This window comes from Mastigoproctus giganteus, chromosome 7 (genome assembly GCF_048544385.1).
Source record: "Mastigoproctus giganteus isolate SK-2022 chromosome 7, ASM4854438v1, whole genome shotgun sequence".
NCBI lineage: Eukaryota > Metazoa > Arthropoda > Arachnida > Uropygi > Thelyphonidae > Mastigoproctus > Mastigoproctus giganteus.
Window position 1 is genome coordinate 153,161,375 of NC_143581.1, and position 12,749 is coordinate 153,174,123.

General features: G+C 39.5%; 1 protein-coding gene across 1 annotated transcript in view; it reads right to left on the reverse strand.

The window, feature by feature from the left end:
• The window catches only part of LOC150083267 (glycosylated lysosomal membrane protein A-like), a 132,088-nt gene extending 120,648 nt beyond the window's left edge, over positions 1-11,440 (reverse strand). The window contains exon 1 of the mRNA XM_090377139.1: positions 11,062-11,440. Within this exon, the coding sequence (XP_090233265.1) occupies positions 11,062-11,160 (99 nt within the window). The 5' untranslated portion in view covers positions 11,161-11,440. The remainder of the gene's footprint in view (positions 1-11,061) is intronic.
• Positions 11,441-12,749: the final 1,309 nt, after the last annotated feature.

Below are 12,749 nucleotides of genomic sequence, written 5' to 3' on the forward strand. Positions count from 1 at the left end.
AGTTCATCTGACAACCATTTAGGCCTGAACCTTGAACAATATTTCTTGGTTGGTATGTAAAGCCTGGTAGCTTCCAAGATTAGTTCCTTGAATTCTTCCCATTTTGAATTTGCTCTTGGTAACATCATCAGTTGGCCCCACTGTATAGAATTTAAATACTGTCTCAGACCATCATAGTCGCCTTTACGAAAGCAAAAACCCTTCCCTTTACCCCTGATGGTAGTTACCTCCTTGAGTAAATCCCACTTCAGCACACTGTGATCACTGCCACCTAGTGGTTCCTTCATCTGCAGATTCTTAATGCATGAAGAATCACTACTGATAATCAGATCAAGAGTATTACTCCCTCTAGTTGCCTCCCGAACATGCTGGTGTAGAAAACAATCATCCAATAAATCCACAAAAGCCTTGCTCATGTGTGAGTGACCAACCCACAAATTCCAGTCAATATCTGGGAAATTAAAATTTCCCATTATAAAACTCTCTGATTTACTGGCCCATTCTATTTCCCTGTACAGTATCTTATACTCATCAGAGTCATTAGGCCTATAGCACACTCCTACTCTCAATTTTGATTTACCTATTCTTATTCACACCAAACTGACTCGACACTGCTCTGTCCATCGATGTCGACTGGTTTCACTTCTTTGGATTTTATGTGTTTCTTAACTAATAGCATAACCCCTCCTCCCTTCCTATCCTGTCTGTAGACGTTGTATTCCCCAAATTCCAGTTCTGCATTCCTTATATCTGTGTGACACCACGTCTCTGATATCCCAACAATATCTGCCTTTGATGTTTTGAGCAATACCTCAAATTCATCAAATTTATTTACTAAACTCCTAGCATTGGTGTACACGCAAGTATACATGCACCTGTTTCTATTCTTAGCTACCCTAACACAACCCATATGTTTACTTGTACTGCAATGACTTCCAGCAGTCTCTGAAATATCCTGCATCTTGTTTTTCAGGCTTCTGCTCATTCCAATAGAAGCAGTGCAAGAATCTCTTTCACCTCTGCCAGTGGCTACTGTTAATCTATTAGTCTTTGTCTCCCCCCAAGCTAGCAGTTTTCCGACCCACCTAACACTGCCTCGATAGCATCAGCAAATATTCTTGCACCCTTTCCACAACGACAGATGGAAGTTTGTTCCAGCAATTAACCACCCGCTGGCTAAAGGAAAATTTCCGCACATCTATTCTACATCTGTCCTTTCTTAATTTGAATTTATGCCCCCTTAGGTTCGCAATCGGAACAAGTGGAAAGATCCCATCAAAATTCAGTGTGCTCAACCCATTCAAGGCCTTATACACCTCAATCAGATCACAGCGCAGGTGCCTAGTCTCCAGCCGCTGCAATTTGCAGAACTTAAGCCTCTATTGGTAAGAGGTATGAATCCATATTGGTATGAATCCCTTCATTCCCCTCACCAATCTTGTTGCCCTTCTCTGTACACGCTCAAGCAAATCTACATCCTTCCTAAAATGAGGCCTCCAGACCTGTACACAGTACTCAAGGCGTGGCCTGACCATTGCTTTATACAGAGGGACAATCACCTCCTTTTCCCTACTAGCAAAATTCCTTTTCTTATGTGCCACTCCAGCTACTTCACTGCTATCCCCAGATAAAATTTTTAATTGAACTAATTAAAAATATATAACTTCTTTTCTTCATTCTTCTGAGAATATTGTGGTTTTTGTAATTTTGGGCATATCAGGGATATAGTAGCAATATTTTATTAGTCATTCCCGAGTTACATAAGAAGTTCTGAAACATATCTCTTACGAATGTTGGGGACTTACTGAGTGTGTGTGTGTGTGTGTGTCTGTGTGTATATATACATACATACAGAGAACAACAGCAGTGCCACCTGCTTGTTCAGTGACTAGCAAATCAGCATAAATTGCATAAAATTGTTAATTTACATCTTTACAATAGATAACAGTTGCAGGGTTATTCAAATCTAGGAAGAAGGGGATAGGGAATATCAAGACAAAAGTTAAAGTTGTTGATTTGGATATACATGGATAGAACTGCGACATCACGAGGAAGCTTCACCATTGAATAAGAGCTACCACATCTACATGTCTGCGACAGCTTTGGTAGATCGGCAGCTTAAATTTATTGCCTTCAATAGAAAAAGAAGCCTCAAAACTAATTAGCCCAAACATGTGGTATCTGCAACCAACAAGATCAGCTGATGACGACATATATATTAAACTAGTCACACTCAATATTATGACATTGTCAGGAAAAATTGAGGAGTATGTGGACATCTTAAAGGACAGAAAAATAAGCATACTTGGATTGAGTGAATCAAAATGGAAAGGAAATGGGTGTAGAGAGTTACGAGGAGGCTATTACCTATATTGGTCTGGGGTGATATAGCGAGGAAGGGTGTAGCCATCATTACAGACCACAGGATTAAGGAAAGGCTACTGGAGGTGAATAATATCAGTAACAGACTCATGTCAATTAAACTGCAAATGAATGACAGCAAAACATTGAAGATAGTACAATGTTATGCACCACAAACCAGTTGCAAAGAAATGGAGAAGCTGGAGTTTGAGGACAAGCTCAAAGAGAACATCACAGGTGGAGATATCGTTATCATGGGCGACCTGAATACGAAAGTTGGAGTGGAGAGACAAGGACTAGAATATGTTATGGGTCTGCATGGTTTGGGACCTAGGAATGATGATGGTGACAGGCTGTTGGATTTCTGTTTACGGAACAGCTTGGTCATAGAAAACACCTGGTTCAAGAGACACAAAGTAACAGGATATGGTTGGGATGGTCAACAGGAATCCCTCCTATATACTCGTGGATAAAGAGCGACACAGAAGACTAGTGGACATCAAGGTCATTCCTAGTGTCTCCTTGAGTAGTGATCACAGGTTAGTTGTTGGAGTTATAAGATTCCTTAAATTGAAGAGGATCAAAATAACAAGAGAGAGAAAACTAAGGGTGTGGAAGTTGAAAGAGGAGGAAAAGGGGGCAATGTTCAGAGAAGAGTTCAGGAAGGTTGTACCTTAGACAGTGGTGAACAGCATGGAATCAGAATGGAAAGCATTCAAAGACTACAGTAGGACTCACAGAGCAGGTTTGTGGAAGGAAATGGAAAGAAACCCATGGTGCAAAGATATGACAAGAGAGGCTGTGAAAATCAAGAATAATGCATTCAGAACCTACTTTCAGAACAGAAATGATGAGAATAAAGAGAGATGAAACCGTGAAGAGAGAGGCTAAGAGGATAGTTAACGAGGAGAGAAGACTGTGGTTGGAAGAATGGAGTAAAACTCTATGACAAGATATCGACAGTAATAAAATGACGCTGTATGGTGTGGTGAGGAATAGAAGAAGAGATGAACAGAGCAAATACTTGCTTGATGAGAATGAGAACCTAATAACCAAGGATGAAGAGATAACACAAACATGGAAGTATTTTGAAAATCTGCTGAACATGCAGGACAGCCAGCAAAAGGGACAAAGGCAGGTTGATCATAGAAGAGGGGATGGAAGAGAAGATACAGAGAGAGAGAGCAGACAGACTTGACGTTAAATGATGTAGTGCAGGCATGGAAATACATCAAGACAGGTAAGTCTGCTGGTATGGATGAGATAAATGGAGAGATGCTGAAGGCTACAGGCAAGGCAGGGATAGGGTGGACACAGACTGTTCCATAAGATCTGGGATGAGAGAGAGGTACCAAAGGACTGGAAAGAAGATTTGATCATCCCATTGTTCAAGAAGGGGAACAGGAAAAAGTGTTCCAATTATAGAGGCATCACACTGACATCACATGTGAGTACGCTGTATGAGCGAGTGTTTGAGTGGAAGATAAAAGGAACAATTGAATATAAGATGGCCGAGGAACAGTATGGCTTTAGGCCTGGAAGATCGACGGTGGATCTAATTTTCTGCATCAGGCAACTGATGGAAAAGTGTTATGAACACAATAAAGAATTATGGGTGGCATTTTTGGATATAAATTTTTTTTTTTTTTTTTTTTTGTTTGGTAGTTGGCGCATCAGCTTCTGTGGCCATAATGCACCTCCCAAGGTTTTTGCAGTACTTTGATCCAAGCCCGAGGCGGGATTCGAACCCACGACCTTTAGGTTGCCAGGCAGGCACTTTACCCACCCAGCTAGCCCGGTCGGCTTTGGATATAAAGAAAGAGTTTGATGCCATAAAGGGAAAGTGTGGGAGGTTTTGAGAAACTTGGGGATAGAGGCACATCTTGTGGAGAGAACTGAGAATATGTGCACCAATAAAGTGAGCAAAGTAAGAACAGTGATGGGTTTGACAATGAGCTTCGAAATAACATCAGGTTTGAGGCAAGGAGGCATCCTGTCACCACTACTATTCATAGCTGTCATGAATGATGTGCAATGTAGAGTGGTGGAACAACTTGGACAGGACCAGATGAAAGTCATGCTCTTCGCAGATGACCTCTGCATACAGGAAGAGAATAGGGAACAAATGCAACGGCAAGTTGATATATGGGCTAGTATGGCCAATGAATTTGGACGGGTTTTCAGTCAGGAGAAGAGTGAAGTAATGGTTTTAAAGAGGAGTGGCGAGTTTGACGGATACATTACAATGGAAGGGAAAGAGCTAAAAATGGTTAACAACTTCAAGTATCTAGGAAGCACCATTACAAAGACTGAAGTGATAGACGAAGAAATAAGTAGAAGGATACAAGTGGGCGGGAATTTCTATAGGCAGACAAGAGATCTGATCTGGAACAGGAACACACCATTGAAGTGTAAGAAGGCTATATATCAGGCCTATTACATACCAATTCTGATGTATGCATCTGAAACTTTGACTATGAGGAAAAAGCAGAATTCAGGGGACAGAAATGAGATTTGTGAGGAGCATAGCCAGAAAGACAAGATGTGACAAAATCAGGAATGATGCGATTAGGAAGAGAATTCAGGTTGAAAAACTCGAGAATAGGATTGAAAGGTCCCATTTGAAATGGTTTGGACATGTCAAGAGGATGAACGAGAGGCATTTGCCAAGAAGAATGTTTGATTTACAATTAAGCGACAAACGACCAAGAATGAGATGGCAAGACATGATAAAGATGGACATCATTAAGAGAGGAGGAAACTGGAGTGAAATCAACGACGGAGAGAAGTACATGGGCAGGGCATTGTGGCAAGGCTTCATACATTAACCCATGGAATAGCAGAATGATGATGATCACACACACACGCAGGTGTAATAAACTGTAAATATACTAATATTCATATTATTAAAAACCTAAGTACATACATATGCTAATTACTGTCATTAAGCAACTGCCAACCTGTGTATTATCTGCAAACTGAGACATTAAGTCTGATATGCCTTCATCAATATCATTAATAAATATAAAATAAATACTCGGTTTTTTTTTTTTTTTTGTATCACAAGTGAGACAATGAACAGTGCTGTTGTACAAGCCCTTAAGTGGCCAGGGCACCTCCGTAGCCAGGTGGGAAGGAGCAGCAGTGTGTAGCACATGTTTCTTGATTAGACCAGGGTTCCAGCCCGTCACAATCAAATATGGAGGATGCGGAAAGGTCAGGGAATGACCACCGCATATTCCAGGAGCAATATGGCCTTAGTTGCTAATGCTCCTAAAAACCAAATAACAAACAATGAACTTAAATGGCCAAGGAGGACAGGGGTTAGAACACAACAGTGGGAGAACTCTGATAATAACAGTAGTTCAAGAAGAGCAGTGGCTACTGATAGTCACGTTTCTTCTTCTGCTCCCATTCATTTTCTCATTGCAGTAACTTGCTGGTAATGCCACACTGCTTCAATTTGTATAGCAGTCTTCTGTGTAGAACAGTGTTAAAATCTTTTCTGAAATTTAAGAATATGATGTCAAAATTATTGTTTGCATCCAGTTCCTTTGTTACTGTGCACAGTACCCAATTAGATTGGTCAGACAAGACAGTTCCTTCCAGGGTGTGGCTGCAGTATGATGACATTCCTGTCTAGATGGTCCTGCATTACTTCTTTAATCAGCAACTCCATTATTTTCCCTAGGTGATGTCAGTAATTACTCACATCACCCTTTGTAAAGTGGGGTACATTTGCATATCTCCAGTCCGCAGGGATGCTCTGGTAACCATAACTAAAGATTTGATTACCTCTTTTGCTGCCTCCCTTATCATAACTGGATAGACTCTATAAACTCCAGGTGCCTTCCTTAGGTTTAACTTCAAAATTTCTCTTCCACTTTCCTCTTGGTTATCATAAAATCATTCAGCTACACTTCTGACATCCATATCTTTAAAAAGTTACTCATGTGTGAATGTAGATGCAAAATCCTGTTCAGTTTTGTTAGCAACTTAAGTAGGTTCATTAGCAGCTAGAGTATTCATATCTACCAAACCGATGTGATTCATCACCTTCCTTTGTATACAAGTAAAGAAGTCTTTGCCTCATTTTACAAAGGATGTAGATTGCTGGAACATATGCAGAGAACAGCAAACCAGACTGATGAAGGGAACAAAAGGGTGCTCTTACCAGTTCTGCAAATTGCAGCATCTCGTGACCAGGCACCTACGGGGAGATCTGATTGAGGTGTTTAAAGCACTGACTGGATTGTGTAAGCTGAATGCTAATGATATTCTTCCACTTGCTGAGACTACACACATGAGGGGATATAAATTCAAGTTAAAGAAAGATGGTTGCAGGATAGATGCACGGAAGTTTGCCTTCAGCCAGCGGGTGGTTGATTGTTGGAACAGGCTTCCATCTGTTGTGGAAGTGGATGGGTTGAATAAATTCAAGGGAGAACTAAACAAATTCTTAGAGGGTACGGATGGGTGAACTTTTTTTTTTTTTTTGCCTGATACTATACAGGGTGTCTCAAAAATACAGAGCATAACTTCAGGAATGAGTTCCTCATATGTAGAGAATAAAAATATTTTATATCAACATAGTTCCGGAAATGCTTGGTTTCCGAGTTTTGAAGGTCTGTCTATGACACTTAACTGTTCACATCACCTTATAGTAATTGTTCAAACTGTCCACCTTCTGCCTGAATACAGGCCTCACATCGATGTCTCATGGACTCGCGAAGACTATGCCAAATTCCTGGCATGTTTCGTATTGTCTCACAACCTGCCATGATTCGATTGCGGAGAGTTTCCACATCAGCTACGGAGTCGAATACACCAATGACTTTAAATGGCCCTAAAAGAAGAAATCTAGTGGGTTTAAATCAGTGAGCGTGGAGGCCAGGCAGTTGGTCCACCTCTACCTATCCACCGACCAGGAAACCTTCGATTCAGGTAATTGCGAGCTAGGTGACTGAAATGTGTAGGAGCGCCATCGTGCATGAAGTGTGCTTGTTGACGAATGATCAGTGGCATGTCGTCCAAGAAATCAGGCATGTTGTTTTCCAGAAAGTTTCTGTACGCCTGCCCTGTGACTTTGTTTGGATCATGGGGTCCAAATAACTTATCACCAAAAACACCCGCCCAAATGTTGAGGCTGAACCACTGTTGGCAATATGATGGAAGAATTGCATGTAGGTTTTCCTCAGCCCATACATACTAATTGTGAAGGTTTTGGAGTCAGTCTTGTGTGAACTGTGCTTCATCTGTGAATATCACTAAGGCAGGAAAGTGAGGAGTTGTACTACACTGCTGCAAGAACCACTGGCAGAACATTACTCGTGCAGGGTAATCTGCTGGTGACATGGCCTGTCACCAGCAGATACCCATTGCAGATGGTAAGGATACAGTTGGTGTTCTCACAACACTCTCCAAATAGTCGAATGTTGAACAGCCAGTTGCACTGCTATTCTGCATGTGCTGATTCCAGGAGTGGCATGCACAACATCCAAAATCTCCTCTACTTCAGGAGTCATAGATCTTTGTCATCCTGTCGGTAGCACGAGGTGTAAAGGTTCCATGTTCACAAAGGCGGCGATGGATAACTTCAAATGTTTTCCTGTCTGCACATCTTCATTCTGGGAACCTTTCGTGGTACAAACGACGAGCCTCCAGAGCATTGCCATCCGCCAAACCGTACATAAACGCTTGCTTCTGATTTGAGTACATGGTTGGAATGGAAAACCACCAGATTCTGTCAGTACCTTGTGATAAAGGAAATCACCTGCGGGAGATAAGACATTCCGGTTAATAACTCGGGGACCAAGCATTTCCGGAACTATGTTGATATAAAATATTTCTATTGTCTACATATGAGGAACTCATTCCCGAAGTTATGCCATGTATTTTTGAGACACCCTGTATAAGCTTGCTTTCTTGCATCATTTGCCATTACTACTACTATTCTTTGCATTCTTTTCCAGAGACTTCTCGTAATCTCCTTAGCTTGCCTGACCTCCCTTGTGACTTGAATGTAGACTAGTATATATGTACTGTAGGCATCTGTATCACAATTTATGTGCATCCTATGTATTTTTCTTGTCTGCCATAAGTCTCATCAGTTCATCTGATATCCATTTAGGTCTAAGTCTCAAACAGTATCTCTTAGTCTCTATAAAAAGCTTAGTAATGTCTAGTTATTTCTCTGGCTGCTTTCCATTTAGAATTTGTAGCTGGTTCCAGTCATAGAATTTAAAAACAGTGTGAGGCAATTGGAGTCACATTTCCCTTTTCCCTTAATAGTAGTTACATCTTTAAATACAGGGGATCCTTGTTATTCGAGGATAATTGGTTGCAGAAAATTCCACTTAAAAGGGGGACCAATTATTTATTTTTTAAATAAAACTAAATGCAACTAGGCATAATATTTTAAGCGTTTCAGATTCTATATAATATCGGTGTAGATGCACCATAGACAACTCTTAAAGAAAAACTATAATAGTAATGTGAAAAGCATCATTTCATCTGTATCTCATATTGTGTTCATCCTTCACAACGAGATGCCCATGTATTGCACTACCTCGAATAAGTAATGCTTCACTAATAGAGAAGGCTATTTTTACTTATTCTCGGTGGGTGCGACCACCCACACGGCACCATTTCAAAGCTAGTTGGCTTTTCATTGGAGGGTGGGCAGGTACCCTGGTATTGCAAGTGAGGCGTTACTTTTTTTTTTTTTTTTTTTTATGAGAACCCCAAACACGAGAGGTATTATAACCTATAGTACTTAGTACCGTGCTTGGGTTGGAGGTTGAGAAGACGAAAGAAGATATTTGTTGATATTGGACTTGAACTTCTGTAGATTGTAATTTTCAGGAAATACGTATGAAGGAAGGTTGTTCCAGAAAACGGCAGTTGAATGAATAAATGAGGAAGATGAAAAGTTGGTTCTGTGGGTTTGAAGTTGGACAGTAAATGGATGTTGGCTGGTGGCGGCATGTGTTCGGACTGTTTTGAAAGAGAGAGAGGAAATTATAGAAGCCAATTCAGAAGAACAGTGCCCATGGAAGTATCTGTAGAAGAGGCATGCAGCAGAAACAGTGCGTCTATGAGAAAGCGAGTGGAAAGACTCTGTTAGAGATGAATCATTAATTAACCTAACTGCCCTCTTTTGAATGGAATCAAGAAGCCTGAGAGAGGTTTTGGGAGCACCACGCCAGGAAGTGCAATACATGAGCAACTCGTTGCGAGGGATGAGTAGATATGGTGTATCTACACCGAGTGGTTTCCGTAGCCGAGTGGGCAGGAGCGGGAGTGCAGTAGCACACGCTCTTTGAGTAGACCGGGGTTCAAGCCCCTGCCTGCTGAATACGGTCGATCTGCCAACCCGCACTGAACCAGCGTGGCAGATTATGGTCCATTTCCCTCAGCATGAATTGTTGAGGAGGCTTCCACCCTGCAGTGGGTTGATAATGGCTGCACTTTACTTTTTTTTTTTTATCTACACCGATATTATATAGTAATGTTTATTATGTACTTGTACATAGTAAAAAATGGATGAAAGAACTGAAAAATGAGAAAATTATTTTATTTGACATTTTTTATTATAATATGTTACACAATGTAAGGTTAAGCAAAGTTTATTGAAGTTGCACTATTTTTCAGTTGTACGAGTTGTGTCAGAGTTGTGTCGTAGCATTTAGTTATGTCTTTAACTTCGCGCTTAACATTTGTTGCATGATCATGAGGAAGATCATTCTCACAAAAAAAAAAAGTGCTTGGTCAATTTTTTCAAGGGAAAAAGCTTTAATTCTTTAATTTTCATATCCTCATAACTGCTGGGACTTGGATAACGAATACTCGGATACTGGGGACCCCTGTATATTCCACATCAATACACTGATCACTGCCACCTAGTGGTTCTTTTACTTGCAGATTCTTGGTGACGAAGTGGTGATGCTGAGATAATCAGACGAAGGGTACTGCTTTCTCTCCTTATCTCTCTAACATGATTGTGTAGAACACTATCATAAATTAAATCCACAAGTCTTATTACTGTATGAGTGACCAACACACAAGTTCTAGTGAATATCTGTAGAAGCTAAAATCCCCATTATGGGACATTCAAATTTTCTAGCCCACTCTAATTGTCTGTATAATGATTAGTTATATTCAGTTGTCATGCAGGTTTAGTTCACACTTGGAATAAACGTACACTTAATTTTGTTCAACTGAAAAAAAAAAAAAAAAAAAAACATATATAAATTAACGATAAACATGACAGAAGGAAATAAATGAATTTAGTGATTTTCTTTGGCAGTATTTTTATCATATTTAAGTTTTATGAATATATGAACTTTGCTTCAACCCCCCATTTTGCACACTTTCTTAAACATCTGCTTTCAAAGTTTGCTCACTCCATTTGCTATTAATTAATTTGTAGTTTGAATCTTAATGTTATTATCTTATGAAAGTACATAAAGAAGTTCTTCAGTTTTTCACATACACTCAAATTGTTTCAAATACGTAGAATAAAAAGGCACGAAATTATCATTTCAACCTCGACATATCAAATGACCAAAATTCATTAATTTTGACAACTCTCGTCCTTTACTAAGATATTACAAAAAAAACTAACATCTGACAGCAATAAAACAGTAAGTCGCTATTGCTAATTTGGATTTTGTTATATCAAAATGCAAAATACATTACCTCTCGAGTGAATCCGTCGGTGGAAATAACATCACTGGCGACGAAAAGGATAAATACTACCAACTCCACTGATTTGTATTCATTACCCAAAAGATTCATTTTAAGAGAAAAAAATAATAATAATAATAATAAACCAATATGTACAACAAATTTAATATATAGTTGGAAAGAATGGGTCACGATTTGCACTTGGACAAACAGAACTGCATCATTATTGGTGGTATTTGTTTGAATTCCAGTTTATTTGATCAGTTTAATCTTTAATTTTACATCGAACTCCCCAATCGCCAATATTGATTAAAAACAGGATATCTACAACAAAAATGTTCATAATATAACATGCGAGGGCATGCTTCTATTAAAATTACCCAGTACCTAGTCACAATTATCACGTGAAAAACGATACAACAGTGTCACATGCTGCTTACAGTTACAATAAATATGAGATATTTTCATTGCAGGATGGAATAAATACTGTTTGTTTATCTTTTAGTTTTGTTTTTATTTTTAAATGTGAATACTCGGTCATGGCATAAAAATTATTATTATTATTATTTCAATACGAATACCGAATCTTAATTAAATTTTTATTTTATTTATTCATGTGTTAAAATGCAACAACGATTACCAACCGAAAATTCTCAATGGCAAACTGTTGTTATTGTTGTAGTAGAGTTTTAGGAGCATCAGCAACTAAAGCCATATTGCTCCGTTATGTTGTGTATAAGTTGCGTGTGTTTTGAGGTCGATTTTCCGTTTGCTAGACGAAAAACTATGCTACCCCTCCCCCTCAGGCAAACTAACTCAGCCACGTTGAGAAAAAGACAAATAAAAATTCCTCACGTCATCGACAGAACACGAATTCAGTTCTTCTTCACCCGGTGTGGGGAGGACGGTGATCCTACTAACTGTGCTACAAACGAGGGCAAATGGAAATCAATCAGAGGAGTAACAGTAGAAGCTACTAAATCTTTTATACCTGTTAAGAGATACTGTCTCCGAGTGCAGAACAGTGGTATCGTCACTGTCCTCCCCACACCGAGTGGAAAAGGCCAGAGTTCGAATTCCATCGATGACGTGAGGAACTTTAATGGGCTTTTTTCACTCCGCAGCTGAGTTGGTCGGTCTCAGACTTAGATAGCAAGCTTTCCCCTACCCCCCAGAAACTGAGTTTTTTCCGTTCAGAAAAACAGGCAAATCGACCAGAGAACATGTGTTACGCAATTTACAGACACAATACATATATGAGTATATCGAAGAAATTCTGGGTGACTCTAATAAAATAAAATTTGAATTTTTGTTAAGAGATACTTTTTGTTGTTGTAGGGTTTAGATCCATCAGCAACTTAGGCCATATTGCCCTGTACATAAAGTCTGTAAATAGCGTGTGTTCTGGGATCGATTTGCTGTTTGCTAGACGAAGAAGCAGAGTTTCGGAAGAAAAGCCTTTCTTCCTGGCCTGAGATCGACTAACTCAGCTACGTTGTGAAAGAGGCCAATAAAAATTGCTTGTGTGATTGAAAAGATTTGAACTCAGTTAGCCCACAGTTCCATAATTAACCCCGAGTCTTTTTCATTTTCTACTACCTTGAGTGCAGTACCACACAATTGATAAGTTATTCTGCGATTAGCATTAGTAGAGACCAGCTTATATGGCAATAGCAAAAAAAAAAAAAAAAAAATCTTCC